Source organism: Camarhynchus parvulus, chromosome 2, assembly GCF_901933205.1.
Source record: "Camarhynchus parvulus chromosome 2, STF_HiC, whole genome shotgun sequence".
Lineage (NCBI taxonomy): Eukaryota > Metazoa > Chordata > Aves > Passeriformes > Thraupidae > Camarhynchus > Camarhynchus parvulus.
In genome coordinates this window covers 68,126,169-68,154,106 of record NC_044572.1, presented here as the reverse complement: position 1 = coordinate 68,154,106, position 27,938 = coordinate 68,126,169, and the positions used below count along the sequence as shown (strand labels likewise).

The window sequence follows — 27,938 nt, the reverse complement described above, 5'->3', positions numbered from 1 at the left end:
ACAGCAGCAGCCACCAATCAGAACGCGGATAGCGCACGGCCCCTCTGCCTGCCCAAGCCCGGGGGAGGACATGGGAGGGGAGGCGGGACATGGGCCGGCCCCGCGGGGGCAGGACACGGGAGGGGAGACGAGCCGGCCCCCTGTCTCCTTCCCTCCCCGCCGGGCCGGCCCGCCTTCTCCTTCCCTCCCCGCCAGGCCGGCCTCGCTGGGTGCAATGTTTTGCCGGAGCGCGGGCCGGGCCCTCCGGGCTCTGCCGCTGCTGCAGTTGCAGCCGCTCGCCCGGGCAGCGCCGCTCACGGCCCGGGGACCGGCCGCCTGCTACGGGTAAAATCCACAGCCGCCTCCTTCTCCCTTTCCCCAGTCCCCTCCTTCCTTCCCGCGGCTTGGGGAAGGGGGTATTTGTCAGACAGGCGGCGGGATGGACGAAGCGTATTAGCAGAAGAGGTGGTGCAGCGGATCGGGAGGGTGACAAGGTGACAAAGCGGGGACTCGGGCCGTGTCCTGAGGAGCCTGCTCCTGCTTTCCTGCGCTCCAAGGATCCGTACCAGGTCCTCGCAGGGCAGGACGTGCCGCTGACCGCCTGCCCTCGGCCACCTGCTGCTGGTAAGGGCTCCCTGGAGGTCGCCAAGAGAACACATGTATCTAATCTATATCATACTGCTTATTCCGCAGAAGAAAACTGACGTAGTACCATAATTTTTTTCCCTTGCACAGATAAAGAGCAGGTCGCATTGTAGCACAGCTGGAACAGGGGTAGTTCCCAGGTTAAGCTGCGCTCCTACAGAGTACGAGGTGAAGCACAAGATCTGCCCACTCTGCATCTGTGCTGCCTTGGTAAACATAGGCAGTATGTATCCAGTGCTCCTCAGAGAGTTATACACCTTAACATTACTGATTCGAAATATCAGGGTGGGGTTTTTGGTTTGTTTTACCAGAGTTTCCAATTCTGTCAACCAACAAAAAAAACATTGTTTATGAAAACAGAAGTGAGGTCATCCTGCTGGCAAGCAAGCTGATGAAGTGATTTCAAACTCACAGAAATTTGGTATTGAGAGGACTAAGTACACTTTAGGTGTTGCCAGTTCCAATACAATTTCTCAGTGCATAAAAAACCCAACTCATTTGTTTTTAGTCCAAAAAGTGTTGAAAATACTCTCTATGTTAAACTCATGGATTTCAGTGGACTTCACACCGAGGCATAATCCAAGAATGGAAAAGCATCACAGACTCAGCAAAATTCTCAAGGCCCTGATGTTAATAATTAATCCTAAAAACATAGAACTATGTGAAAAAAATGGAATCAGGAAAGCAGAATATATAACTCTGTCTATTAAACTATGTTGCTAACGTGTTTTTAGAAAGGTAGCAAGATGCTGATTATTTCTGTTTTGTTAGGAGCTGAAAGCAGTTTGGAAATTATTCATCATAAGTAAAAAACCCCAACACATAATTATTAAAATTTTATAAGAACAATGTGCTGATATACTGTGGTGAGAACTATAATAAAATACCAGTTAAAATTAATGACAAACCAAAAGATTGCATATGAAGAATAAGAAAAAAACCCTTATAAAGAAAAAAAGTGGAAGTCAGTATTCAAAAAGGGGCTAGGACAGCCATATGAGTGCTACATGCAAAATTTGAATTGTGAGGTGTATAAACCACATCAAATGTGATACATGGACTATAAGGAAGTTTAGCATTACAGGTAAACTATCATTTGGATCCCATTAGCATAGCAATTCAGCAAAACTCACCAAAGTCATAATTACACAATGAATTTCTTTGTGCTGTACCCTTGCCACAGATCTGCATTTGTACTCCAGTTCTCAAATTGGATCTGCACATAAGGAGCTGATACTATTCTGCGCAGTCACAGCTTTTATTGAGGCATGTGGCATGATGGGTTACATCGACCCAAGATTTTATGTAAAATCAAAATTGGCTTTGTGTTGAAGAGTTTCTGTGGTTTAACTGCCGCCTATGTATTGGGAACCTGATTTTGCAAGCTATTGTTCATTTTTCCTATTAAAAGGGTTTAAATTAGTGGGATTGTTTTTACCGGTAATCCACCACTTTCAACTCTATACGTACTGTAAGTAGTTCAGACTTTATATATTAAAATTAAATTGTTAATGAATTGCCCAGTGCATATCAAGGAATAGAGATTGTTATTGTATCTAAGACTGGAAAACCACATGTCTCTATGCACATGAATTCACAGTGATTGAACTCATGGGACATGAATATTTAATCTAGGTAAAATTATGGCTACTCAATAGGTAACCAAATGGCAAGATTTTTATCATATTAGCTTTAAATAAAATTAATTAGGCTGTTGAAAAGATGCTATGCAACCATTAGGGCACAAATTTGCCTGGGAGAACAGATGTAATGGTTTATACTGTTAAGAAGATACTTTGAATCTGTGCTAGTTCTGCTTCTCACTAGGGGCTTGTATCTGGACATGGTTTCTTGGGTCACTTATTTGCATTTACACATATGTCCTGCTTTGTACTCAAGATTAGTGTAGGGATTAAGTGTTGGGGCTGAGAGATGGCCTGTGCAGTCAGTTTCTGTCGTGATTTTTTAGTGGGTGGATTTATTGCTCATGTGGTATTTTCCAATTAAGCGTTATATCCTGGTGAGATTACACTGACAGAAATATTATTATCACATTCTTCTTTTCCGCTCTCATCTCAGTGCAAAGTGGTTTTCATTGCAGACCCTGTGGTTCATGAGGAACAGCAACAATAGATTGTGGTTTCTCTGGCAGATGAAGAGGCTCAGTTTAGTAATAGCAAGGTGAACATCAGCCATTTTGAAAGTTATGCTGTGACAGAATGAGGGTTTTTCCTCTCTAATGTATTTATTTCAATGTTTCTGTAGCCATGTAAAGCTGCCTTTATAATTTCCTGGTTGCACCATCAAGACTGTTTTCCCACCCCCAAGCCTTTAGCCGAGGTATGAATATACCTAGGTATATTAAGTATATTAAGCCTTTAGCCTAGGTATGAATATATATCATAGTGGTCACAACTGAATAATTCTCTGCTCCTGAGAAGCTTTTTTTAATCTTCTATGCACCCATGAAAGGCAAGCAACCCATTAAAATCTCACAGTGCTGTCATTAATATCTAGGAAAAGTAATTATTCTGTATTCCTGGAGTGACCAGGTAGTAATTAATATTAACTCTCTGAATCTTTTCCTATTTCTCTCCTCTTTCCCTGTCCTTAGTACTTCAATAACATCTGCCAAAATCCAAGTGAATGGAGTCCACCTGCATTATCAGCAAACAGGAGAAGGAAGCCATGCAGTTCTTCTGCTTCCAGGAATGCTAGGTTTGGAGATTTTATCTTGTCTTTGTAGAGCAACCACTTCTTTATCCATTTGGTCTCCAGCAAGAATGCACAAAACTATTTTGTAATGTATTCAACACCTGATTATGGAGCATTGCCATTAAAAAAAATTGCTACACTTTAAACAGAAGGGAAAATGCAGAGTTGTTCCCATCAGTTTTTAGAAGATTTCATTTATCTTACCAGGTACCTTTTATACAATGTCTTGACTTACCTAGTGGTCACTTGCGCTTTTGGATTTAACTGTGCAAAAGCAGTGCCCCGGACAGGTGGCAAATTTTCTACACAAGGTAGAAAATAGCAAATTTTCTACACAAGGTAGAAAATAGCAGAAGGGGGAGAAAAAAATCAGGTCATCTATATTTGTTACACATAGTGAATTATGCATTCCTCTTTGGAAGCTGGATGGATTCCAACTGAATTTATAGACATAATGTAACCCTTACAGTTTATTGTGAAAAAATCACTGTTAAAATTAATTTTTTGCTTAAAGATGTGTTTTCACATTTTGTTTATTCAGGGCAACATCATTAAGATTCTCAGTGGTTTTTTGATATGGACAACAGGTTCTGCTAGCTAAGTGGTGTCTGTCTATTGAAAATGCTTTTGATAACAACCTTTTAAAATTAACACAGCCTATTTTTTCTGGGTTCTTGCAGTTCTAAAAGATCCATCAGACTTACCAACAGTTCATGGCAGGCTGTCAGTAGGACTGTTACTGTCCTCAGAGTTGGGCAAATGCTTAATTGAATTGCTGGATAAGATGATAAAATGTCAAGAACTGAAGAGCAGGAAACATTTGTTCTTCTTGGCAGCAACATTTTCAAGTCTTCATGGGGTGGTTCTTTCTTTCAAAGAATTCTCAGGGGGAGAGTGGAAAAAAATTAATACTAGTCATCCTTTAATTATTGAAAGATATGAAAAATATGTTTCAATTTATTGATTTTAAACAGCTTTTTAAACTAGCAATACTGTTGCCAATGCAAACTCTTCAAACAGAAATAATGTATTTCTTCAGCTGTGAGCAATATTATTATTGATGATTATTTATTATTATTATGCATACATTGCTATCATCATAGCAGGCCATATAAAGCCTCTTTTATAACTTAGACCTATTGATGGTATCTGAGGACTGATTTGTCCAAGTAAACAGAAAAAAGCCCTTTAAATGCCTTTAAATGGCCTTTTTAATATAGCAACGTATAGCAAATTTCATATTTCAGCGCATTAAATTTGAACAAGTTTTAATCAAATAGCATTTGATACTATTACAACATGACCGCAACACAAACAACCCAAACTGCAGTCTTACCTTCATGCTAGGTTACCTTCATTCATAGATAGCTTAGTGCAATAGACAGGACTACGTAATTTTTAAATCCTTTGAAGGGCTGAGTAATTAATAAAAGAAATGGTTCTGCATCAGAAAAAAAAAGGCTGTATTTGGCTTATTTTTACATACTAGAAAAATAAAATTATATCATTTTATGCTTCTGTGTCGCCACAGTCTCCTCAGGCAACAAAGTATTTAAAGGTCAGGTTTAAGCACCAATAGAGATGATTTATCAAATAATAACTGTCTGGCACAGTGCTTTTCACTTACAAATTTGTAGCAAAATATTCCTGCTCTGTCAGTTTCACTTGTATTGCCCAGGTAATATGGGCAATTAAATGCCCACATTTAAATCTGTCGAATATGAATCCCCACTCAGGTACCTCACTTTAAGATACTGTATTTAATCATATGTGAAAATGCTGTTCTTGATAACTTTCATACCTACCACAAAGGGTTTGCTCTGAACATACTGCAGATGCTTCTAAAGATTTTAGTTGTGGCACTTCCTGTCTAAGAGTTGCAATGAATAGTTACAATTATAGAGTACTTCACTTGTTGGATAATCTCTTATTTGGAATAAAGTTACAAGATTTCCCCAGTTTCCCTTTAGAGTATGTATACTATGTTTGCAGTATGGTGGTTAATAAAATTGAAAAACTCTAATGTTTCAGGGAGTGGTCAAACTGATTTTGGACCGCAGCTTAAGTCTATGAATAAGCAACTTTTCACAGTTGTTGCTTGGGATCCTCGGGGTTATGGAAAGTCCATTCCTCCATCTCGAGACTTTCCTCCAGATTTCTTTGAGAGGGATGCAAAAGATGCTGTGGATCTTATGCAGGTAAATCTATTATGAGATTTTTATTATTTCTTTTTTTTTTTAAGTTGTTTTCCTTAAATTTTGAGAAGGAGGGATGTTGTTTCCAGCAGACAGCAAATTATGAAAAGACCATACAAATGAAGGCTTAAAAGTGAGCATATACAGACTATTCCAGAAAATATTTTCATCTTCCACCTATTCTGCGAGATGCATAGAGGTTCAGCAGTAGGAATTAATATAGAGCAATATGCTTTTATTCTAAGACCCTGCCCTAAGAGGTGTGCAGCCAAGAACCATATTAGTTTAGTTAAATGTGTATAAGAAACAAAATCTATGCAAAGTAATTTAATTGAAGGGATTACCATACTGAAGTGCTCTTAGAAAATTTTCTACCAAATAGAATCTTGGCATTTTGCCTTTAGCGGCCCATTTTAAGCAACATTTGATTCTAAAAATTAACTTGATGCTTTGCATTTTACAGCATATTACTGAAATAATTTTTGTGGGAAATCAAAGGCTTCCTGTGACCATACCAAATCTTACTAATTAATACAGCTATTGTGGTTATAAAGAATAGGCCTAAAGCTGTTATTATTTCTCCTTCTTGAAAAATCCTTCAGATTTTTTATTCAAATCTGTGTTTCTGTGCTCCTCTTTTATTCTATTCTATAACTGCTGACACTATTTTCTGGTTTAGCTTTAGCTAATATTCTGGCATTTTTATATTAGGATATACAGTCTCTTTGGTCATGTTAAGAAAATTGGCAAAGCATTAAAATTCCAAAAATATGAGGCAACATTCTGACAGTCAGTCCAACTGTATTTCTATAATAAACAATAACCTTTCTGAAAACCCATCTGAAACTGGAAATGTGGCCTTCCAGGCGGATTCTGCATATTGAAACAAAGTAAGTCTGACAGCAGAATCGGGATTAAGACACAGATTTGCCCTCTAACCATAGAAGCTATCTCTCTGTACTGTAAATCTTCAATTTCTTCTGCTACACTAGCAAAGAAAATAAAGATGCTGCCATGTATAGGTGACAAACTTGCAGTCTAAATGGTTGTCCCCCTTTCTTGTCTCTGATCAAATACTAATAAATGCAAAATGTTAAACCGAGCTTTCCCCAAAGGGAATGTAACCATGTAGCTTCCAGCCAAATGGAACAGCAGCCTACCAGTCTCTAGAGCTGCCAAAGCAAATGAGGCACAGCATCCTGTTTTTTTGACAATGTTTCTCAATATAAGTATATAATAACAACTTACTAAAGTGTTTCCAAGCGTGGGTGACTAGCTTCTGTTTTAGGATATTATTGAGGATAGCACAAATCCCAAGGAATCCTTCCAACTATGATTTCCAGAATATAATGGTTTATATACATCATCCAGCCTACAATCAGCACAAAAACACATCCATATGGGTGGGCCTTCAGAACCTTTGTTCTAGTCTCCTTCAGATTCTGCTGTATCTGCTAGAGCTGTGAGTGATGCAAGGTTTCTGTGAAATAACAAAAGCTGAAATTCTGCAGAGTATTTAGGACACCTTTATGCAGAAGACACTGTTCTGTATCTCCGTTTGTGTTCTGTGAATGAGTTTACTTGAAATAAAAGGAGTATGATGCACCTGAGTCCACTTTGCTGCCCTCCACCCCAGTGTCTAATGCTAGCAAAGTCAATAGCATTAAAACAATCATTAGGAAAATAATTAGTGCTGATATTTAAGAAGTTCTTACTCTTCAGAGCCACTGTCCTAGCAAAAGGATGGGCTTGGGCTTCTGTATGTTTTTGTACATCAACTGCAACTTTTGTTTGTGCTACACTCCCTGTGATGCAGTGAAAGCATACGTGCAGTGCAGAGTGATGTTGTATTGCAGCTCACTGTTGGATGTGGTCATTGGATTGCATTTCACATAGGCCTGGATGGAGAAGGTGACTTCAAAAGAAATTTTTTTCACTCACTGAGTAAAGGCAGCACAAAATCACCCACAAAACTGTGCTGTACAATCAGCTTTCAGGTGATTGCCCATGTTAGGTTAGTGACCTGTACTGTAAATAGTTAAAAATTAAAGCAAGCAAAACTGCACACCTTATTCAGCACATCTGTTACATCACATTGTGTTTCTGAAGGCTGCAATGGATAAATTAAATTCCTCCCGCTGGAAAGGCATCCTGAGATACCCCAAAGAATGCATCAAGATAAAGGCTAGTAAACATGAGAAATACTGGAGGCAAACAGATCTCAAATAACCTGGCATGAAGAACAAAAATTTAATCAGCTATTCCATCCATCAGCCAGCTTTGAGCTCCATCATTTGTTATTGGCAGTAGAGGAACAGTAGCAACATCAAAATTTAACCTTTACAAGCACTACTGCCAACCCCCAAAATCTGCCAAGATACCAGGAGCCCTTGAGCAGCACAATAATGAAAGTTGTGCTAAGATGAACTACTTCTTCATCAGACCAGGGCCAACTTCTGATCAGCTACAAAAATTCAAATTTCTCTTTTCTTGCTATGAGCTCTTATTTTACATGTCCCTTTCTTTCCTCTACCTTATTTCTTTTCCGTTTAGTAGTTACAGCTTTGCAGAGTGAAATCTAAAATTGGTGAAAACTACAGTGAGTGGAATAATGAGGATAAAGCTGAAACCAGAAAAGCCTTATAGGGATAGAAGTCTGCTAAATATTGAGTCAATTAGTAAAGTTGTGACTCACTTGAGCATTAAGTTTACAAGCAAAGTAGAAACTTCTTTTTATCCCTCTGTAGTTGTTTCTCTCATTGCCTGCATTTCTGTTTTCTTCTATCACAACAAAACAGGCCTAGACTTCCAACATCACCAAGCACCAAAGCAACTCATTCAACTGACTTGCTCTTTTTCCTCCAAAAGTACAATATACTCCTTAGTTACATCTAAAAGGCTGTAATTTCTGCAGAACAAAAGCAAAAAACGCTGCAAAATATATTTTCTTGTGAATGAGTTCACAAACCACAGTTCCTATATGCAAAAATTCAAATATTGTTTAACCACTGAACCATTAGATGCACCATCGTCCCTCTACAACCTTCAGATGAGTGCCTTTGCCTTCCCCACTCTTTCTCCACCGAACATAACACATACTAAATTCTCTCACCTGTGACTATCAGTACTCCCTATGACATATAGTGATTTATGAGGAAACAAGTGTTTCAAATTCTAGTAGAAAGCATTATCATAGAATCACAGAATATGCTGAGTTGGAAGGGGCCCATCAGGATTGAGTCCAACTCCTGGCCCTGTGCAGGACACTCCAAGAGTCACACCATGTGCCTGAGAGCATTGTCCAAATGCTTCTTGAGCTCTGTCAGGCTTGGTGCTGTGACCACTGCCCTGGGGAGCCTCTTCCAGTGCCCAGCCACCCTCTGGGGAAAAACCTTTTCCTGATATCTAACCTAAACCTCCCCCAACTCAGCTTCATGCCATTCCCTTGGGTCCTGTCACTGGTCAGAATGAATTAAGGTCTTGGTTGTCATATTTTTTGCCCTAAGCCTTCCTTTTGAAGAAAGAGGAATTTAGTTTTTAATGTTTCAAATAGCAACTGACCGTGAAGTAACATTTCAAATATACACTTACAAGCTTCAGAAAATGTGAATAAGCAACTAAAATTTGATACAATCCTTTAGAAAATACTTTAAGCATTTTTTGGTTGCTACCAAAAAGCAGATTTTTTTTTCAAGCTCAGATAGCATTAGTAAACCAGACCAATGTCTTCCATTTTTCAAGTCTCTTACACTTTTCTTTTTCTTAAGTTTAGCTTAATCTTACCATCCGCACTGTCATAGTCTTTGCCAACTTCACACAAAGAGAATCCATGGATTCTTCATATCATCAGGCTCTCTGAGAAGGTTTTTACTCCCCATTTTAAATAAACTTTTCTTTTTTTGGAGGACTTTTTAAAACAGCAGCGAGAATCTAATAGCACTACTGCCTGTTTCATTAAAGAGTTTTAGAAAATTGAAATGGTAGGTATAATTTCTTGTTTTCTAAATATTTTACTATTTTTAGCATTTTTATGTATAGCAAGAAAATTATGTTTTCTAATTATAAAAGCTAACTATACTTCAACTGCATAGTGTTGTGCCTAAGTTAATTTTCAAGAAATATTTGACATTTGGCTGTAAAGCCAGCTGATGATTTGCATGTAACTTTCTTGTATGAATCAAGGCACTGAAGTTTAAGAAGTTCTCCTTGCTGGGGTGGAGTGATGGTGGAATTACAGCTCTCATTGCTGCTGCAAAGTACCCAAATCTTATCCACAAGTTGGTTGTCTGGGGAGCAAATGCCAGCGTTACTCAAGAGGATGTGAGAATTTACAATGGTATGTAAATGAATTATTTTACTTTTACTTGACCCAAGTATCTTAGTCATGTGACAGCTAAGTGGAGACAGAGCTGAAGACACAAACCTAAAGAGACAGGACACAAAATTCGCTGCATTGCTAGGTATAGGGATAGATTAAAGTTATGGTGAGAAACTCTCTAACAATTACTCTATGGGTAAGATAAATAGATCCTCTAACAAGCCCTTACCAGCTTAGCCTGATGAAAAGTAGAAGTTACAATAGCTTATCAGCAGTTTTCAGAAAGTCAAAGTTTTGTTGTTGTAATAAATTTCTAAAAATAAATTCCAAATAATGCTATCAAAGCCCAGGTTTGATTTCTTATGTCACATCTTGCACAACCTTTTTAAAACCAGGTCCACAGATAATTACTGGGCTAGCTCATTACAGCTTTTGCCTCTAGGAGCTATATAATATAGACAGTAAGAAAACAAATTCATAACTTACCTTTTGAGTTCAGGAGGCAAATGAATCATTCAAGTAAAAGTCCCAAGGTGTCTTTACCATTTACATTCCTTCAGAGTTAATTGTTTTCATTAGAAAACCTTTGCAAAGTAAAGAAATATGAGACTTCTGATCCTTATTCCACTCATGTGAAATAGAACCTGAGATCACTGCTCACTATAAAGAAAATTAGGAAGAAATGGCTGGTGAATTCAGAAAGGGGCCATATTTCCTGTTGAACATAGAAATGAAAAGAGTTAATCATGTCAGCTCTCAACAAATGTAACCCAGTTAGTTTCATTTTAGTGACTGGAGTTTGATTTATACCAGCTGTGAAATCTCTCTGACTTCAGCAAAATTACAAGTGTATGTATTGCACATCTCTATTTGCCTCGCCTATAGTAAAACTAAAAGTGGTAGTAGCAGTAGTAATATATATTCTTAGTTCAGAAACCAAAATGCTTTTTAGCTCTGTAAAATGCTTTATTTCTTTACATGTTTTTATAGTTACGAATTTTTTGTTGCATAACTATGAAATGCACATCTCCTCCTTGTACAACAGACTAAAATGTAAAAGAAAAATTTTAAAAAAACCACAAACAACAACAAAAAGCACCCTATTTACATTGAGCACCCACTGCAATACTGGCCTTTGTCCTTTGTAAATTGTTGCTTTCAACATCTCTCCCTGTGATAGAGCTCAGAGAGTAGCAGCAGAAGTCTACAATTGGCTCATCAGTGCTTGTCAGCTGCATTGGAGGATTTGGCAGGAAAGAAAGGTGTTGATTTGGTATCTGTGTCCTTTCAACATTGGCTTCTCCCATCTCTTTTTAAATTAATGCCATCCACAAGGATAAAACAGTAGATTCTATATGGGAAACCATTGTTCAGTAGCACCTAGCCTGGGGTGAGCAGACTCATCTCCAATCAGAGGCTGTTATAAAATACTTTCAGTCACTGCTACCTTTGTCATTTGACTGGACAGGTTCTCTTTGTTAATTAACACCTCACTCCTTTCTTCCCTTAATTCCCTTTTGAAACCAATTAAAACCTTTGCTAGTGGCATATTTTGCAGTTTGATGATTCAGTAGTGTCCTGTTCTCTGCTGTGCCAGCTTTGTTCCAGATTTTGTCAGTACAGCTGGAATACAGTTTAGTGAAAATAACCCTTTTGAATACCTAGTTTGTGAGCGGTACCAAAAATTTTAGAGGAAAAAAAAGAGAAAAATCTGATAAATAAATAGCTAAAATGTCAGATTATTTGTACAGTTTTAGCCAGCCTGCCGTGAGTCACAGATCTCTACTGAGTCACTTGTTTTTGTGTAAAACTATGGGAAATGTACCATGATGTCAGCTTACTGGAATGCCTTAGTAAGAGCTTCCTTCCTCTAAGAGTTACTAGGAGCCATGGAAGAACTTCCATCCATGGGTTGATGCAAAAGGCTAGAGGACATGAAAAAGAACTGCCAGGTCTAGAACACTGTTATGAAACAGTCCCATTTTTATACACAAGGTAGACCTTGAACTTCTCTTGTGAAGCCTTCCAGAAAGAACCATCACAAGTTTTAGGACTGAGTCCTTTGAATATTATGTTTTTTCTGTTTTTCCTTATTACAAGGAAAATAATAACAAGATGTTCCTCTACGACTGAGAAGACCACAGCAGAGTTGTACAACTGTCTTTTTTACACTCTTTCCATACTATTAATTATTTGAAATATTCATTGCAGTTTCATGTTTGAAATACATATTTGCAGTCCGTTTGAGAACTTCCCTATATTAGGTGTGGTTTGTACCTTTTTGCTGGAAAAGACATAACATATTCCAACTTTATTTTATGCAGGCATCCGAGATGTTTCAAAATGGAGTGAAAAGGTCAAGAAACCACTGGAAGAGCTATATGGACATAAGTACTTTGCAGAAACCTGTGAGGCTTGGGTAGATGGAATATCACGCTTTGCTGAAAATTCAGATGGTAAGGCATCCACAATGTTGAACTGAGGCAATTGGAGTAGCAGGCAGTTCTGGATAAAAAAAAATCTAACAGTACTTCTAGCACCCAGTAAAAGGAGGACTCTGCATATGGCATTAAAAGCTGGGTCTGACTCACACTCAGGAATAACACAATTACTCTGTAGATGGTTCACAGAACCAGAAAGGTACAAAGGAAAACATTTCTGGAAAACATTAGCTGATGAGGCTCTCCTCTTGTTCCACCACAAAACTGCACTATTAAGTCATTTGCTTTTGCGCAGACTAAATAGGAAAGATTATGAACAGGCAAAATCTTTCTCTCCTCTGCTGTCTCTGTGTCAAAGGATTATCTCTTGGTGACATAGTTAAGATGTACCAAAAGTAAGGTGTGCCCTTCCCACTTTTTGCAAAGCAGAGCTGAAGAACTTTTTCAAACCTTGTAGCATATAGTTAAAAAAAGAAGGGACTTCAGATTTTGATAACTCAGAATTAAAAAAACCCACATTTTAAAAACACTATGGAAGTAGCTCAGGTGTTTAAAAATAAAACAAAAACAAAACTACACAATATAACTGTTTATCCCTGAAGACTTCTGCAATGACTCTTCATAGACCTTTTCAGCCAAGGATATTATGAATAATAATCTGCAGTTCTATTTTGATTCAGAGTGAATTTGCTTTTAATTTGCCTAAAGCAGTAATACATAATGTATAAAAAAAAGAAGTTTGTAACTCTTATACACATTTTCCTGTAGCTCTGATAATGAAAGATAGAAGGTAATGTACATTAACAGGCAGCAGGTACTACAAGGAAAACGTTCCTTCACGTCATATTTTTTCCATAAATTTTTTGTATAGGATCAACACAGGAGTAGGACTTTCCCAGTAATATGATGTAACAAATTATGCTCCAATTTTATTTTAGCTTTTCTGGAATCTCCTTAAAACTATTTTTTTCTGAAGTGCAAAGCCCAGGCTGGTGAATCTGTGGCTGTGACATCCCTTCACTGCCTGCACATGCCTCAGACACTGAGATAAAGTGACTGTGAAAAAGAAGCCACCAAGAAACATGTAACAAGGAGCTGAATTACCTAGGTGCGGAAACTGGGTCAGATATTGGGGGAAGCCTAATGTTTGCTTCAAGAGATGAGCAGCTATCAGACTGCAGGGTTTTCTCCAGGGGAAAAGCAGTTTTCCAACTTATATAACAAACAGGCCACCTTGAAATTGATGTTAAAACACTGTAACAAAGGCACAGATACAGCAGATGTAAGAAAAGGTGTTATTAAAACCCATCAGAGATAAAAAGAGGACAACAAACCCAATGTTGGCCAAAACCTCAAGCTCTTTTTAAAATTAGACTGTTTTCCCTGAACGAGACAGCTTTTAGTGCAAAATAACATAAGAAATGAACTTTTAGAAGGAGATAACAATTAAAGAAACTGAATAAGTTGCATCAAGTTGCAACATCCAAGATTCTTCTTGCTGTTCCATGCTTTAGAATAAATATAATTTAATGGTTTTAGTACAATACAGTTTTAGGACTGAAAACTAGGAAATAATAGTTTGGCTGCCAACTATGTTCCTAGATAAATAACCTAAATTTACTTGGAACTTGTTCTGAAAAGTAGTCAACATTTCTGCAGGTGTTAGAGGACTATGGCTAAAATATTCTAAATGAAAATATTTAACCAGTAGAACTGCAAACAATGGCTCCATAAATAACCAAACAATTGGAATAACTGTGAAACAGCTTCTGACTTTAGAGCTAAGGAAAGTGTGCATATATGAGCATTAATCTTACAGCAGTTGGTAGCTGCAAGGTGACAACTGCAAATAGACAGAGTTATCCCAAAGGAAAATGGAAACTAAAGCCCATCAAGGATGTTTTGCCCGAAGATTGCCTTGCAAGAATGTGGGAAGTTAGGCAGTGAGTTTGGAAACTAGGTAACTAAGAAATGAGGAAGAAAAGGGGAGAAAATTCAGAAAAGTCTCTAAGTAAAACCATTGAAATTACTTCTAATGAGATTAATGACTAGAAAACAAAATTATGAATGGGTGGGGAAAATAACTTTTGAATAGCTTTAGTACAATTCATATAAAATGGTTATGCATTTGTGCTGGGTTTGCATGGTCAGGTTTTGGTACCGGGGGGTTGCAGGGTACCTAGAAGCTTCCTCTGTGTCTGGCAGAGCCAATGACAGCCTGCTACAAGATGGACATACCACTGGCCAAGGCCAAGCCAAGCAGTGATGGCAGTAACACGTCTGTGAAAACCTACTTTAGAAGGAAAAAAAAAAGTTACTGTACAGATGTTACTGCAGCCAGAGAAGAGCAGAATGAGAATATGTGAGAGGAACAACTATGCAGCCACCAAGGTCAAGTGAAGAAGGAAGTGAAGGAGGTGCTCAGCTTGAGCTGAGATTTCCCTGCAGCCCATGGTGCAGACCCTGGTGAGGCAGCTGTGCCCCTGCAGCCCATGGAGGTCCACAGGGATGTAGAGATCCACCTGCAGCTCTGGGAGGAGCCCACACCAGAGCAGGTGTATGCCCAGGAGAGGGCTGTGTACCTGTGGGAAATGCATGCTGGAGCAGGCTTCTGCTGGGACCTGCAGACCCGTGGAGAGAGGAGCCCACACTGGAGCAGGTTTCCTGGTAGGACTTCGACTCAGTGGGGGACTCATGCTGGAGCAAGCTGTGCCTGAAGGACTGCACCCTGTGTAAAGATAACTCACCTTGCAGCAGTTTGTGGAGAACCACTGTTTGTGGGATGGATTCATGCTGGAGAATTCATGGAGAACTGTTTCCTGTGGGAGGGACCCCACAGTGGAGCAGTGGAAGGACTCGCTGAGCAGCAGCAGGAATAACCTGTCATGAACTGACCACAGCCCCCACTCCCCATCTCCCTGCACCACAGAGGGACAGGAGGTAGAGCCCAGGATCTTAGGTGCTTCTAAGATTTATTTTACTTCTCATTATCCTGCTCAGATTTTGTTAGTAATAAATTCAGTTAATATCCCTGAGTGAGTTTTGCCCATGATGGTATTCAGTGAGTGCTCTCTCCTGGTCCTTAACTTGGGAAGCTTTCATTCTGTTTTCTCTCCCCTGTCCACTTGTGGAAGGGAGTGATGGGGAGGCTTAGGTGGTTGCTTGGCATCTGGCTGGGGTCAGTCCATTAGAACTTTGCAGACAGCAATGGGCCTGCGAAGTGCCACAGGTGTGAGTACAACCTAAGTTAATTTGTTCCAAAAAAGTAGCAAATCTTGTAACTTGACAACTGCTGTATCAAAATGCAGGTTAAGGTGAGGGCCGTAAAACTCTAAGGCTGAAAAGAACAAAGCTGTGAATGAGATTCACGTATTGGCTTTGAAGAGTCAAAGGGAGCCTGGGGGAAATGTGGAACAGAAGTACTTCATTCTCTGTATCCTTTTGTGCTAGTATCCATTAATAGAGCAAATTGCAGTGAAGTAAGATTTTGGAGAAAGAAATGTTAATTATAGTCCTGCTTACATAGTTCTGTAGATTAATCACACACAATCCACAATGAGAGGCAATAGCTAGAACCCAATGGAGTTCAGAGCCCTTTATGGAAGCAGTTTCATCTTTCATACAATTTTAAACCAAAGTATGAACTTTGTTTGTTTTCTCTCTAGGTAATATCTGCCAACAGTTGCTGCCAGATATTAAATGTCCCACATTTATAATTCATGGTGAGAAGGACCCTTTGGTCCCACAAGCTCATGCAGAATACATTCATAAGCACATCAAAGGCTCTCGGTAAGTTAAATTATGGAATTTTTATAAACCCTTGCTGAAGAAATGAAGTAGTTCAAACTCACTGTTAAAAAAAAAAACAAGTATTTGGACAAGTTGTCTCTACCACACAGAGAGCTATTCTAAACTTCCTAGCAAGTTACAATGCAAATTGAGTAGCTGGACTTTTCTTGCAATATAAGAAGTACAGCATTTTAATAAGCTCCTTCCTAAAGCCCTCTGAGTGAAACCAAGTTCCTTTTCCTCTTTCCACTACACAAACAAAACTACTACTCCCTAAGCTTTATCAAAGCAAGCAAAGTTGTTGTTATGACCATTGCATTCCTCTTGCTATAAGAGACCTCATTTCTGTCCCATTCAGAACAGGGAATTTAGATGCTATGAATGGAGAGAGATTCCCAGTTATTAGAGAGAGAAACACAGTTCGCTTCTGTTTGCTCTGCCCTAATAATGTGAACAACCTCAGAGATTCTGTTTCCACCTGTCCCATGAATTTTCAATGTTTTTAAGAAAAGCAGAATGAGGGAAAAATGTACAGGTGTGCTCAGAAATATTAGTATATAAACAAGAATGTTTATGTGTTGAGATAAAGACAGATTAATAGCTAAAGCAAAAGCCACACATGTCAGCAAAGTAAAACAAGGACTTAACTCGCTCCTCCCACAGGCAGGCTGGTGTTCAGCCATCCCCAGGAAAGCCAGGCTCCATCACACATAGCAGTTACTTGGGAAGACAAGTGTCATCCCTCCAAACATCCCCCTTCCTTCTTTCCCCAGCTCTGTATGATCAGCACAATGCCATATGGCATGGAATATTCCTTTGGTCAATTGGGGTCAGCTGTCCCAGCTCTGTCTCCTCCCAACTCCTTGTGCACCCCCAGTCTCCTCCCTAGTGGGGTGGTATGAGAAGCAGAGAAGGCCTTGATGCTGTGGAAGCCCTGCTCAGCAAAACAGAAACATCTCTGTGTTATCAACACTGTTTCCAACACAAATCTAAAACAGCCCCATAACAGCTACTGTGAAGAAAATTGACTCCCAGCCAAAAACCAGCACAACCTGAAAATTCCAGAAACACTTCCTATAAAAAGCTGGGATTTTACCAGCTGAATTTTCTTCATGAATTTGCACACAAATGCAAGCATTCTATTATTACTTAATAAGAGACTGAGATGATTAGCAATGGAGAGCAGGAGTAGTGGAGGAGGGAAAAAAGCATTTTTATGAATGCAAAGTGTAGGGAATTGTTTTGCTGGTGTCATCTCAGTGCAAAAATGAATGATACCTCAAAGTCAGCCCTGCTGATCATAGTAATACATTCTGCTACAGGAAAGATGAGAACAAGAGATCTTCATAACAATCACATGCAGGTGTTTTATTTCATGTCTGCTGATTTGTCACTCCTACATGCCCTGTTCAGAACACTTACCATTCTGCTTGGTTTCACTGAGCTCCAAAGTACTCCAGTTGCTGACTAAGGCAAATTATCCCAAGAAAATAGACAAGAATCTGATAGCTTCTCTTTGGAAGACAAGTTAAAGAGAAAATACTGTTAGAAATTGCCATCCAATAAAATGTAAAACAGTGATTCTTTCCATACCTTTGTGCTGAAGTGCTCCCCTGTAAGCTTATTTGTCAGAAAAGAAACCAGACTAATGGTGTTCTCAGAAATTAATGCTTGGGCACATGGTCCTATTCTTTCCTGGTTGCATTGGAAGTGCCAATTTTCCATTGTGAAGCAGAAAAAGAAAAGCCTAAATTCAGAATGTTTTCAGTAACACAAGCTTCCACCATCAGTTTTTCTTGCCTTGACTTTTCTCTAGTAGTAAAGTAGAAAAAACTTCTTCTGATTATAGTGCAGATACATTGCTGCTTTCTCTCATGGTGAAAGTGTGTGCCATCATTCTGCATTTGCATGGTATGGCTGGAGTCATTACATTAGTCAGCAACATTAATGGCAATAGGAAATAGTGCTTCAGTTTGTGCATCTGTGTGCTGCTTACCTTTCAAGAAACAGACTTCATGAAATTCAGACAGAATTCACTAGACAAGCTGGGTACATTCACATGCTGCTGCTCTTTTCCCAAAACAAAACAGCACTTGTCACCACCTAAAGGAGGTGATCCCTCTTGCTATCCTGGGACTTTGACATGGAGGCAACATAGTATCAGTCAAAATGGTTTTAGCTCTATAGGAACTGCTTGGTATGTGGTAAAACCAGATAATTCAAAGAATTTCCTACCTCCATATAAGGACATGTACATCCCTGATATATAAAGTTTGTCTCAGATAGAAAGCAAAAGTAAGTAAAATTTTAGGCACATCAAACTCGTATTATAAAAATTTAACCTTATTCACAGGTACTACTTCTAAGCTTTTGGCATAGCCAGAGAAGTTCAGACTTACCTATTTATTTTAATGGATGAATCGTTTTAGATTTGGATTGTCTTTTTGCAGAAAGATTAGACAAAGTACAAATACTAACCAAGTTTGGGTAATGACAAGAACTCTATGTTTCACTGCCTAGCACAATTACTGTTCTCTCAAAGAAGCAAAAGTGCTCAGGTACTTTACATACCTTTCAAAGATTCATCTTACATAAGTTTTGGAACTTATCTTCTCTGAAGATCACCAGAAGGTTTTCTAGAAACTGGGTCTAGGACACAAAAATTTACTTTAGGCTTATTTTATCTTCCCCAGAGTGGGACAAGTAGTATGCTTGCTGTTCCAACTGTTGCTGTGGTTCACATTCCAACCACACACATAAGGACAGTACTTAAAATAAGAGTTACTACAATTCCTTACTGGGTAACCAAGAGCAAGGAAAATGCAACAAGCATTTTAATTACCTATACTCACAGAATAAAGTGCATAATCAGTGGGCTTTCTTTTTCTCTTTTAAGGTTGCTTCTGATGCCAGAAGGAAAGCATAATTTACACCTGCGTTTTGCAAAGGACTTCAACAGAGAAGTGGAAAATTTCCTACACTGACATGAACTGTAGAACAAGTCAGAGGTGCTTAGCCTTTGCCTTGTTTAGGAATTTTGGTTGGAATTCCCACTTGCAATGGAGTTATAGGTAGGTTTGAGTCATATAAGAAGAATATTAAACATATTTGCATGAGAAGCATATGTCTTAAGAACACGTAAGCCTCAGCAATCAGAGCATACCGCTATAGTGCAAGAATTCTGACATGTCTTTAAACTTGTTGCCACCCAGGCTGAACAGCTGTTCTTTGTCAAATAGAGGTGTTAAGAAAGACAGAAACCATGACCTTGAATACATGCCTTTATGTGCTCTTAATATTAAAGGACAAAAAACATTGTAAGAATTAGGATTCAGAACTGTTACATAGAGAAATCTGGCAAAGTCACAAAAGCTGAGAGGATAATTGGGTACATAGTTTCTAGAAAACATGCTTCACCACCACTATCAGAAGTCATTCAAATGCATGCCTGCTTTACAGAAGTTCCTTTGATATCGGGCAGCTTAAGCCTCATCCTCCTCTCCTTCCTCTTCAAACTCGCCCTGCTCATCAGCAGTGGCATCCTGGTATTGCTGGTACTCGGAGACCAGGTCGTTCATGTTGCTCTCGGCCTCCGTGAACTCCATTTCATCCATGCCCTCGCCGGTGTACCAGTGCAAGAAGGCCTTGCGGCGGAACATGGCCGTGAACTGCTCCGAGATCCTCTTGAAGAGCTCCTGGATGGCCGTGCTGTTGCCGATGAAGGTGGCCGACATCTTGAGGCCGCGCGGGGGGATGTCGCAGACGGCCGTCTTGACGTTGTTGGGGATCCACTCCACAAAGTAGCTGCTGTTCTTGTTCTGCACGTTGAGCATCTGCTCGTCCACCTCCTTCATGGACATGCGGCCCCGGAAGATGGCGGCCACCGTCAGGTAGCGGCCGTGGCGGGGGTCGCAGGCGGCCATCATGTTCTTGGAGTCGAACATCTGCTGCGTCAGCTCGGGCACCGTCAGGGCGCGGTACTGCTGGCTGCCGCGGCTGGTCAGCGGGGCGAAGCCCGGCATGAAGAAGTGCAGCCGCGGGAAAGGCACCATGTTGACGGCCAGCTTGCGCAGGTCGGCGTTCAGCTGGCCGGGGAAGCGAAGGCAGGTGGTCACGCCGCTCATGGTGGCCGACACCAGGTGGTTGAGGTCCCCGTAGGTGGGAGTGGTCAGCTTCAGGGTGCGGAAGCAAATGTCATACAGGGCCTCGTTATCGATGCAGTAGGTCTCGTCCGTGTTCTCCACCAGCTGGTGCACGGAGAGGGTGGCGTTGTAGGGCTCCACCACCGTGTCCGACACCTTGGGCGAAGGCATCACGCTGAAGGTGTTCATGATGCGGTCGGGGTACTCCTCGCGGATCTTGCTGATCAGGAGGGTGCCCATGCCGGAGCCTGTGCCTCCGCCCAGCGAGTGGGTCAGCTGGAAGCCCTGGAGGCAGTCGCAGCTCTCCGACTCCTTCCTCACCACGTCCAGCACAGAGTCCACCAGCTCGGCGCCTTCTGTGTAGTGCCCCTTGGCCCAGTTGTTGCCAGCCCCGCTCTGACCTGCAGGGCAGACCACAAGCCACGTGCCACATCAGCACCCCGGGGACACACACAGGTGATGCCACTGCCCCTTCCCCTCTCTTCCATCCCCACTCTGCTATGGGGATTCAGGCTCCCCAGGGTCACTTGCATACTCGCTCCAAGCCTTTTCTCTGTGTGGAGTTCCAGGAACTCCGCCGTGCCACAGTCACTCACCAAAGACAAAGTTGTCGGGACGGAAGATCTGTCCAAAGGGGCCGGAGCGCACGGAGTCCATGGTGCCGGGTTCCAGGTCCACGAGGATGGCACGGGGGACATACTTGTTACCTGTGGGGGGAACCAGCAGCAGCAGCGTTACAGCCCTGCAGCAGGCAGCCGGTGTCACAGGAGCCTTGCTGTGCTCCCTTCCACCTCCCTGCATTTCTCTGGAGAGGCACTGTCACAATCAAGACTACCGTGTTATCAGAGCCTTTCTGAGAACAAAGGTCTCTTAGAGGAGTCGCTGGCAGATGACAGCCCTTGTTCAGGGATATTTCCAGTCTCAATGAGCTGTCATGGCTGCCCCATTTATTTGAGGACATCTGAGCAAGCAGGCACTTACCAGCAGCTTCATTGTAGTAGACGTTGATCCTCTCCAGCTGCAGCTCACTGTCCCCGTGGTAGCTGCCCGTGGGATCAATGCCGTGCTCATCGCTGATGACCTCCCAGAACTAAAGGAAATTTTTGAAAAATGGCAATTAGCCAGTGCCAGTGGAAACAGCTGGCCAGTGCCAATCACACACCCCCGGTGCAGCCCATGCATTCCGCGGCCCTGACCACTCCCTCGCATGGCAGAGCAGCTGCCGGGTGGGAAGGTGAGTCAGTGCGTAAGGGCTTCGCTGGCCGCAGCAGCTGAACTAGCAAGAGGCTGACGAGCAGCCATAGCACTGAAGTGCAAGATAATTCCTTTGTAGCTTGTATCCAAAGGGTAACCATCTCTGCCTATATAAATTTGGCGTCCTCCCATTGTCTAGCATTGGCTTAAGACCCTGTAGCCACTACAAGATGGCAACACCTGCAGACGTTCAGTGGTGACGGTGTGTGGCACTGGAACACCTCCCGTGCCCTCCCTCGGCAGCCGGCGCCGTGGCCGCAGAGGGGCGAGGCAGTGCGGGATGGCCGCGGGAAGGCCGGGCACGCCGGACGGCAGCGCGGGCATATCCCTGCCCCGCCCGGCCCCGCGGAAGCTCCGAGCGGCAGGGACCGGCACAGGGGCAGGAGCCACGACGCCTCAGCAAACCCCGGGTCGCTTTTCATTTTGGGAAGCGCCACCCGCGGGTGCGACCTGCGGGAGCGCCCCGCTTCCGCGCCCGTCCGTACCTTGGCGCCGATCTGGTTGCCGCACTGCCCGGCCTGGATGTGCACGATCTCACGCATGGTGCCGGTGTCCGAAGCTGCCCCTGCTGCCGTTACCGCGTCGTTCCACGCCGCTCCCGCACTCGCAGCTGCGGCGGCCGCGCCCCTCGCTGCCCCTTAAATCGGGCGGCGCGCTCCGCCCCGCCGCTGACGTGCGGCGGGAATGGCGGGGTGCGGGGCGGGCCGGGCATTGTCTCCCGCGCCCCGGTCGGGCTCCGCGTCCGGGTCCGGTCCGGTTCGGTCTGGGAGGCTGCGGGCTCCTCCGTATACTGAGCGCCGCTGGCTTGGGGTGCCGAGGGATCCTCGCCTCCAGCCGTCGGGGAAAAGGCCGGGATCGGATACGACGTGGCTTATCTTGGAGTGAAAAAGTGAAAAAGAAAACAAAACCGCCTAACTCGTCTTTGCACACCTGTTGGAACTCGTACCCTTGCTTCCTTCGCCTCTACTACGCCACAGCAGCAAAGCACATGCTGCTATGTTTTATTAGTACCCTCAAGCCTGTATTTCTAATTCAGGCCTGCTTAATGTTTCAATATGTTTGAAGCACAAGCATAATTTTTCAATAGCTCAAGCACCTGAAACAAGCAGAGATTGGGTGGTGATGTTAAAGCCCACAGCCACTTTCAAGCACAGAACTCTGTTTTAGATAGTGCTGCTAAACGTGTATGCAAGAGGCTCTAATTTCAGGAACACAGAGGGCTGGCATAAAATTTTATGCTGCTGCTAAAGAATAGCTTTTTCTGGGAGTTGTCCAGCAGAGATAGCAGTTTAACATACAGGAATGGAGTATGTTTCTTTTTTGAAAGTGAAGTTATCTTCTTTGTTACCAGACACCTGCCACACCTCATTCTGGAAAACTCTGAATCCTGCTAGTAGCATCTCTGCTTGATCTCTCATAGGAAAAAAAACCAACAACAACAACAAACAAAAACAAAACAAAAAAACAACTGAGGAAAGTACATGGTGGATGACCAAGGGAGGAGGGACAGTTCAAGGACAACAAGGAGAATACAATTGAACCAACTGTGATACACACCTGTATCTGCACTGCTGCCGAGGAGAGAAACAAATTTCAGCAGGGTCTGTAATTGATTGTGCAGAAACTATTGAACTTGATTGTAAAATAGTGCTTGGTTCACAGCTCTAGTTTTTTTTTCAGAAGTGAAGTAGCTTTGCTACCCATCTGGCCACCCTGTTGAGGACAACTTCACACTAGCACCAGGGAAGGGAGATGACAGCCCACAATGAAGCAAGGAATAGGTTGGTAAAGAGGAAGCAAAACAATGTGCCTTGTGTTCAGCATAATGGAACTGGAGAGAGTTCACCTTTAGAACATAAAAGCACCAAGGGGACAGCCTGGTAATGCAAGCTCTAAAACTTTGCCAAGTATCAACAGGCAATCAATAGTTAACATTGTCTATTTTGTGAAGGCTTTTGAAATGTCTCCTATAACATCCCTGTAGGCCAGTTGATGAGGTATAGCCTAGATAAATGGACAGTGAGATGGAGTGAAAACTGGCTGAACTGCCAAGCTGAAGGGCTTGACATCAGTAACATGAAATTCTTGCTGAAGCCAGGCACTGGTGCTGTACTCCAGTGGCTAATCCTTGGCCAACACCATTTAACTGCTTCATTAGTGAATTTAATGGCAAGAGAGTACACCCTCAGCAAGTCTGCTGATGATACAAAACTGGGAGGAGGGTCTGACACACCAGGGGATTGTGCTGCCAATCCAGAATGACCACAGTAGGCTGGAGAAATGGATGGCTGACAGAAACCTCATGCAGTTTAACAAAGGGAAGTCCAAAGTCTTGTACCTGGAAAGGAACAACCCACTCACTGAACCAGTACGTGCTGGGGACCACCCAGATGGAAAGGAGCTTGGCCAAAATCTGCCTGGAGATCCTGGTGGACACCAGGTTGAACATGACTGAGAAGTGTGCCCTAACAGCAAGGGTTGTCCAGCAGCATCCTTGTATAAGGATTGTTACCAGCAGGTCATGGAAGGGGATAAGCTGTGGTGAGACACATCTAGAGTTTTACATCCAGTTCTGGGCTCCCTAATATAAGAGAGAGATGGCCATTTTGGAGTGAGTCCAATGAAAGGCCATGGAGGCAGTTAAGGAAGTGGAGCATCTGTCACACACAGTGGCTGAGAGCTGGGACCAATTTTCCTAGGGAAGGCTCAGGGGATTCTTATCAGTGTGTATAAATACTTGATGGGAAGCAGTAAAAAAGACAGAGCCAGGCTCCTCTCAGAGGTGTGCAGTGACAGGAGGAGAGGCAGTGGACATGCCTGAGCAACACATGATATCAGTGGACACAGACTGAAATACACAAATCTGAACATAACAAAAAAAAAACCAGAAACAAAACCAAAATCGCTTGACTCTGGTACAGGTTGCCCAGAGAGATTGTGGTGTGTCCAGTCTTGGAGACAGTCAAAACCCTGGTGGAGACAACCCTAATTAACCTGTTCTAGCTGACCTTGTCAGGCAAAATAAAGGACTAGACTAAATGATCCCAGAGGTTCTGTCCAACCTCCACAATTGTGTGGTTGTATGAAAGGGAAAGAAAGGAGTGGGAGGCTGTGTGTGATCAGCAACACCAGACTGACAATTTATTCATCTCAGTTTCTCACTACAGTATAAGATTATATTGCAATTACAATACCTTCAAAACAAGAAGATTTTTGCAAAGGTGAGGTAATAATTGATGTGAGAAATCATTACCACTATCAAGACTAAAGTCAGAATTATCAGAATAGTTTACATAATACTCAGGTTAGCTATGCTTAACACAATATAAATCAATGCACAATGTCATCAGTTTCACTTTTTTTTCCATCAACAGCAGGAAATACTAGTGGCTAAAGAACTACCATATCTTTGCCTGGAATTTGGCTGCTGCGACCTTGAAAAAGTGCTTTGGCTGTATTTTCAAAAGTAGCTCTCAGTTTGCTCCAGTGAATTGACTTTCTTATCAACTGTAGCTCATTTTCTTCCCTAGTGCAGAAACCTCAGCTGCTGTGAAATGTCATGAGCACAGATTGGCTTAAGCTTTGCAACACAGGGAATTAAGTGTGGTGTTATTCCATGTGGCTTTTGCAATCACAAAATATTCAGGACTGTGCTGGCACTGAGATATTTTCACCAAATTCTTTAGGAGTTTGTGTTCTTTATAGCCCAGCTGTCGTCAGTATTTTCCTTTGACATATTTCAGCAACAGTTAATCACAGGCAGCCTTTGTTATTGTTCACACCACTTAGACATACACATTTGTACTTGCTCTAGGCATAACCCATCTTTTTGGGCAGCAGCAGGCATTTACATCTTTTAACTACTGGTGGGACTGCAACACAACTGCATCTCTGAGAGATTCACACAGACACTGGAGAGCTTTTTGGGTGCCAGAATATTCCTGGCAATCCACAAAGTCCTGGCTTGAAGCATAATGATTCTTCTCTTGAAGACACCTGGACACTCCCTGAGATGTTGTCTTCCCACGTGCACACAGTGACCTCCTTTAGAGTTATCCCACTAAGAATTCTTTTATTAGGAAACTAATTCTTAGATACTGTAGTACTGGTCTCTTTGTAGATTCCCACTGTTTCTTTCAGGATGGAGATGTAGCTCCAGGTTTTATTCTGAGTACCTACATGGAAGTACATGTTTATGCATTCAAGTTCCTTCATTTTCAGCAATGCTGAACATCCATGAGCACACAGTGAACCGAACTAAATGTCAACTACTTGAATGTCAATTCAGAACCTTTGCTTATGGCAAACACTTTAACAAATCTTAGCCATCAAGGATACTTAGATATGGGAGTTCCCTATTGTTTTGGGTTTTTAAATATAGTTCTATAAATTCTAAGTTGTCAGAATTGCAAATGAAAGCCAAAATTCTCCTGTTCATACAAAGGCAGGGCATGTGCTCAGGAACACCCATGGACCCCTCGGCAGCCAAAACTCTGCCACAGCCTCCTCCCTGCCTGCACCAAGCCCTGCCTACCCAGTTTCCAAGGCAACGGTGCGAGCCTGGCAATGGATGCTCAAGGGAGGCAACAGGGATCCCACAACATTTTCATGTCTGTCTGTGATTTCCCATTGTTTGAGAAAGAATCACAAGTGTACAGAGAGGAAAGCTTCTCAAGCACACAAAATGTCTGCCCACGGCTTTACTCTCAATCATTTGTGATGGGTGGTGTCATGTGTTACTCAGATGTGTATGTCAGAGACTACATGGCTTTTTTTCTTTTGGTACTCAAATAAGCAGGCTCTATTTGTTACCTTATTGTTTGCCTTCTACCTGGTAACTATGACATTCCCAGCTGATGAGGAATGTATGAGGCCACCTTTGGAACATGATGCTTAATCATTTGCAATATGCATTAAGATAGAGGAATATTCTGCCAGCAAGAGGATGGAATTATTGTGAAAGTGAGTTTAATGCTAATAATAAAATATCTAAAAGGGAAATCTATTTTTATTTCAACATTACAACGACTGCAGGCATTTAACTCAATGCATTAAATACAGCAATGCTGAGCATGTTTTTATGAATGAACAAAAGCAGTTTCATTGTTGAGCCCTCTGAACTTTTGTTTATTACACCTGAGGGTCTGTGTGTTTGGCCAAGAACAAAAGAGGATAGAGGATAAGTGTGTGAGAGAAAATCACATTACAGAGCAATTTGGGGCACAGTCAATTCTGAAATAACCCATGCACCTTTAGAGGGGAGAACAGCTTCTCAATGAATCTAATATTTCTTCCACACCATATGGTTCCTCTTGTGAATTTAGATTATGACCTCTGAGAGTCAGGCATTTCTGTGCATGTGCTTGTACAGGACACAGCAAACAGAACCCCACTTTTCTGGCTTCCAGAGTTACCATAATAAACATGATCACATGTCACAAAACGATTCCAAAAAGGGGAAAATGTGGTGATCATCATCAGGCAGCGATTTACTGAGAAGAAAAGCAAAACAATGCAGCCTCTCATTATTTCCTCTTGGCACACCAGATGTGATGGGGTAGCAGCCAGATGGCTCCTGCCCCCATCCAGGCTGCATCTACCTTTTTTAGGCTGCTCAGTAGATCAAACACATCTGATATCCCTACAAACTGGGTCCTCTAGTCAAAAGATGCCTAAGATTCCAGCACCAATAGAAATGAAATGCTGATATCATGTTTTCCAGGGCAGTTCACTTCCTGCACGTCATCGAGAACAAGGTACAGATAGAGACTTTGATCTGCTAGTTACTGTTTCTTTTGTTCCTTAGCCTTCTTGCTTTCTTGCAATCTGATAGTTACTTGTAACTCAAACTGACACTGGGCAAACTCTGGACTACGTCTTGTGAGGTCTGCTAAGAGATGCAGTAGTTTGTGGTGGGATTCAGTGTACATTGTTTAAAATTGCCCGGGTGCTCTACAGGAGAGTTCAGGGTGATGTTGCGCTAGGTGTCTGAGTCAACCAAATATTTTGTTTTGCCCTCTCCTGCTTCCAGCTGCCCACGTTTCCCTCCTTCTTTGCACATGCTCTCCCTCTGGCACACCACCTAATTAAAGAAAAACCTTCTTCTACCCCCTCAATTTTCTGTCCTTAACTGTGGAGCTAAGGAAAAGACTGGTGAAAAGGTCAGACATGCCCTGGAGCTGGTAGAGGAAATGACACAGAGGTAACACCTGAAGAGGGGCAAGGGGAATAGGACCATCCTTTTTTAGCAGCTGGAGGATACTGAATCAGCCCCACCTATGGAAGTGGCAGCTTTCTCAATGCCAATAAAATCTCTAATCTCTGCCTGCTAGGGTGGAGCTGGAAATTTCTTGGCTGGAATTTCAAAAAACCAGCCACACAATTAATTTATTAATTATAAGACCAGCATTAGGCTGGATGCAGAGAAGCTGCTGTAAGAAGTCAGTGCTTGAATTTCATT

At 42.0% G+C, this 27,938-nt stretch overlaps 2 protein-coding genes across 2 annotated transcripts; one reads left to right on the top strand and one right to left on the bottom strand.

The window, feature by feature from the left end:
- The first annotated feature begins 103 nt into the window (after positions 1–103).
- On the top strand, positions 104–19,398 carry BPHL (biphenyl hydrolase like). The gene is made up of 7 exons (XM_030965759.1): positions 104–324; positions 3,239–3,342; positions 5,371–5,537; positions 9,717–9,870; positions 12,177–12,308; positions 15,959–16,082; positions 18,979–19,398. The coding sequence occupies exons 1-7, from the start codon at positions 215–217 to the stop codon at positions 19,064–19,066; spliced, it is 879 nt and encodes a 292-aa protein (XP_030821619.1). The 5' UTR covers positions 104–214; the 3' UTR covers positions 19,067–19,398.
- On the bottom strand, positions 19,350–22,118 carry LOC115913611 (tubulin beta-1 chain). Its single transcript, XM_030965748.1, has 4 exons — positions 21,964–22,118; positions 21,206–21,314; positions 20,821–20,931; positions 19,350–20,625 (listed from the first exon to the last, which is right to left on the bottom strand). Exons 1-4 carry the CDS (start codon positions 22,018–22,020, stop codon positions 19,565–19,567), a joined length of 1,338 nt encoding a protein of 445 aa, XP_030821608.1. The 5' UTR covers positions 22,021–22,118; the 3' UTR covers positions 19,350–19,564.
- Between the last annotated feature and the right edge of the window lie 5,820 nt (positions 22,119–27,938).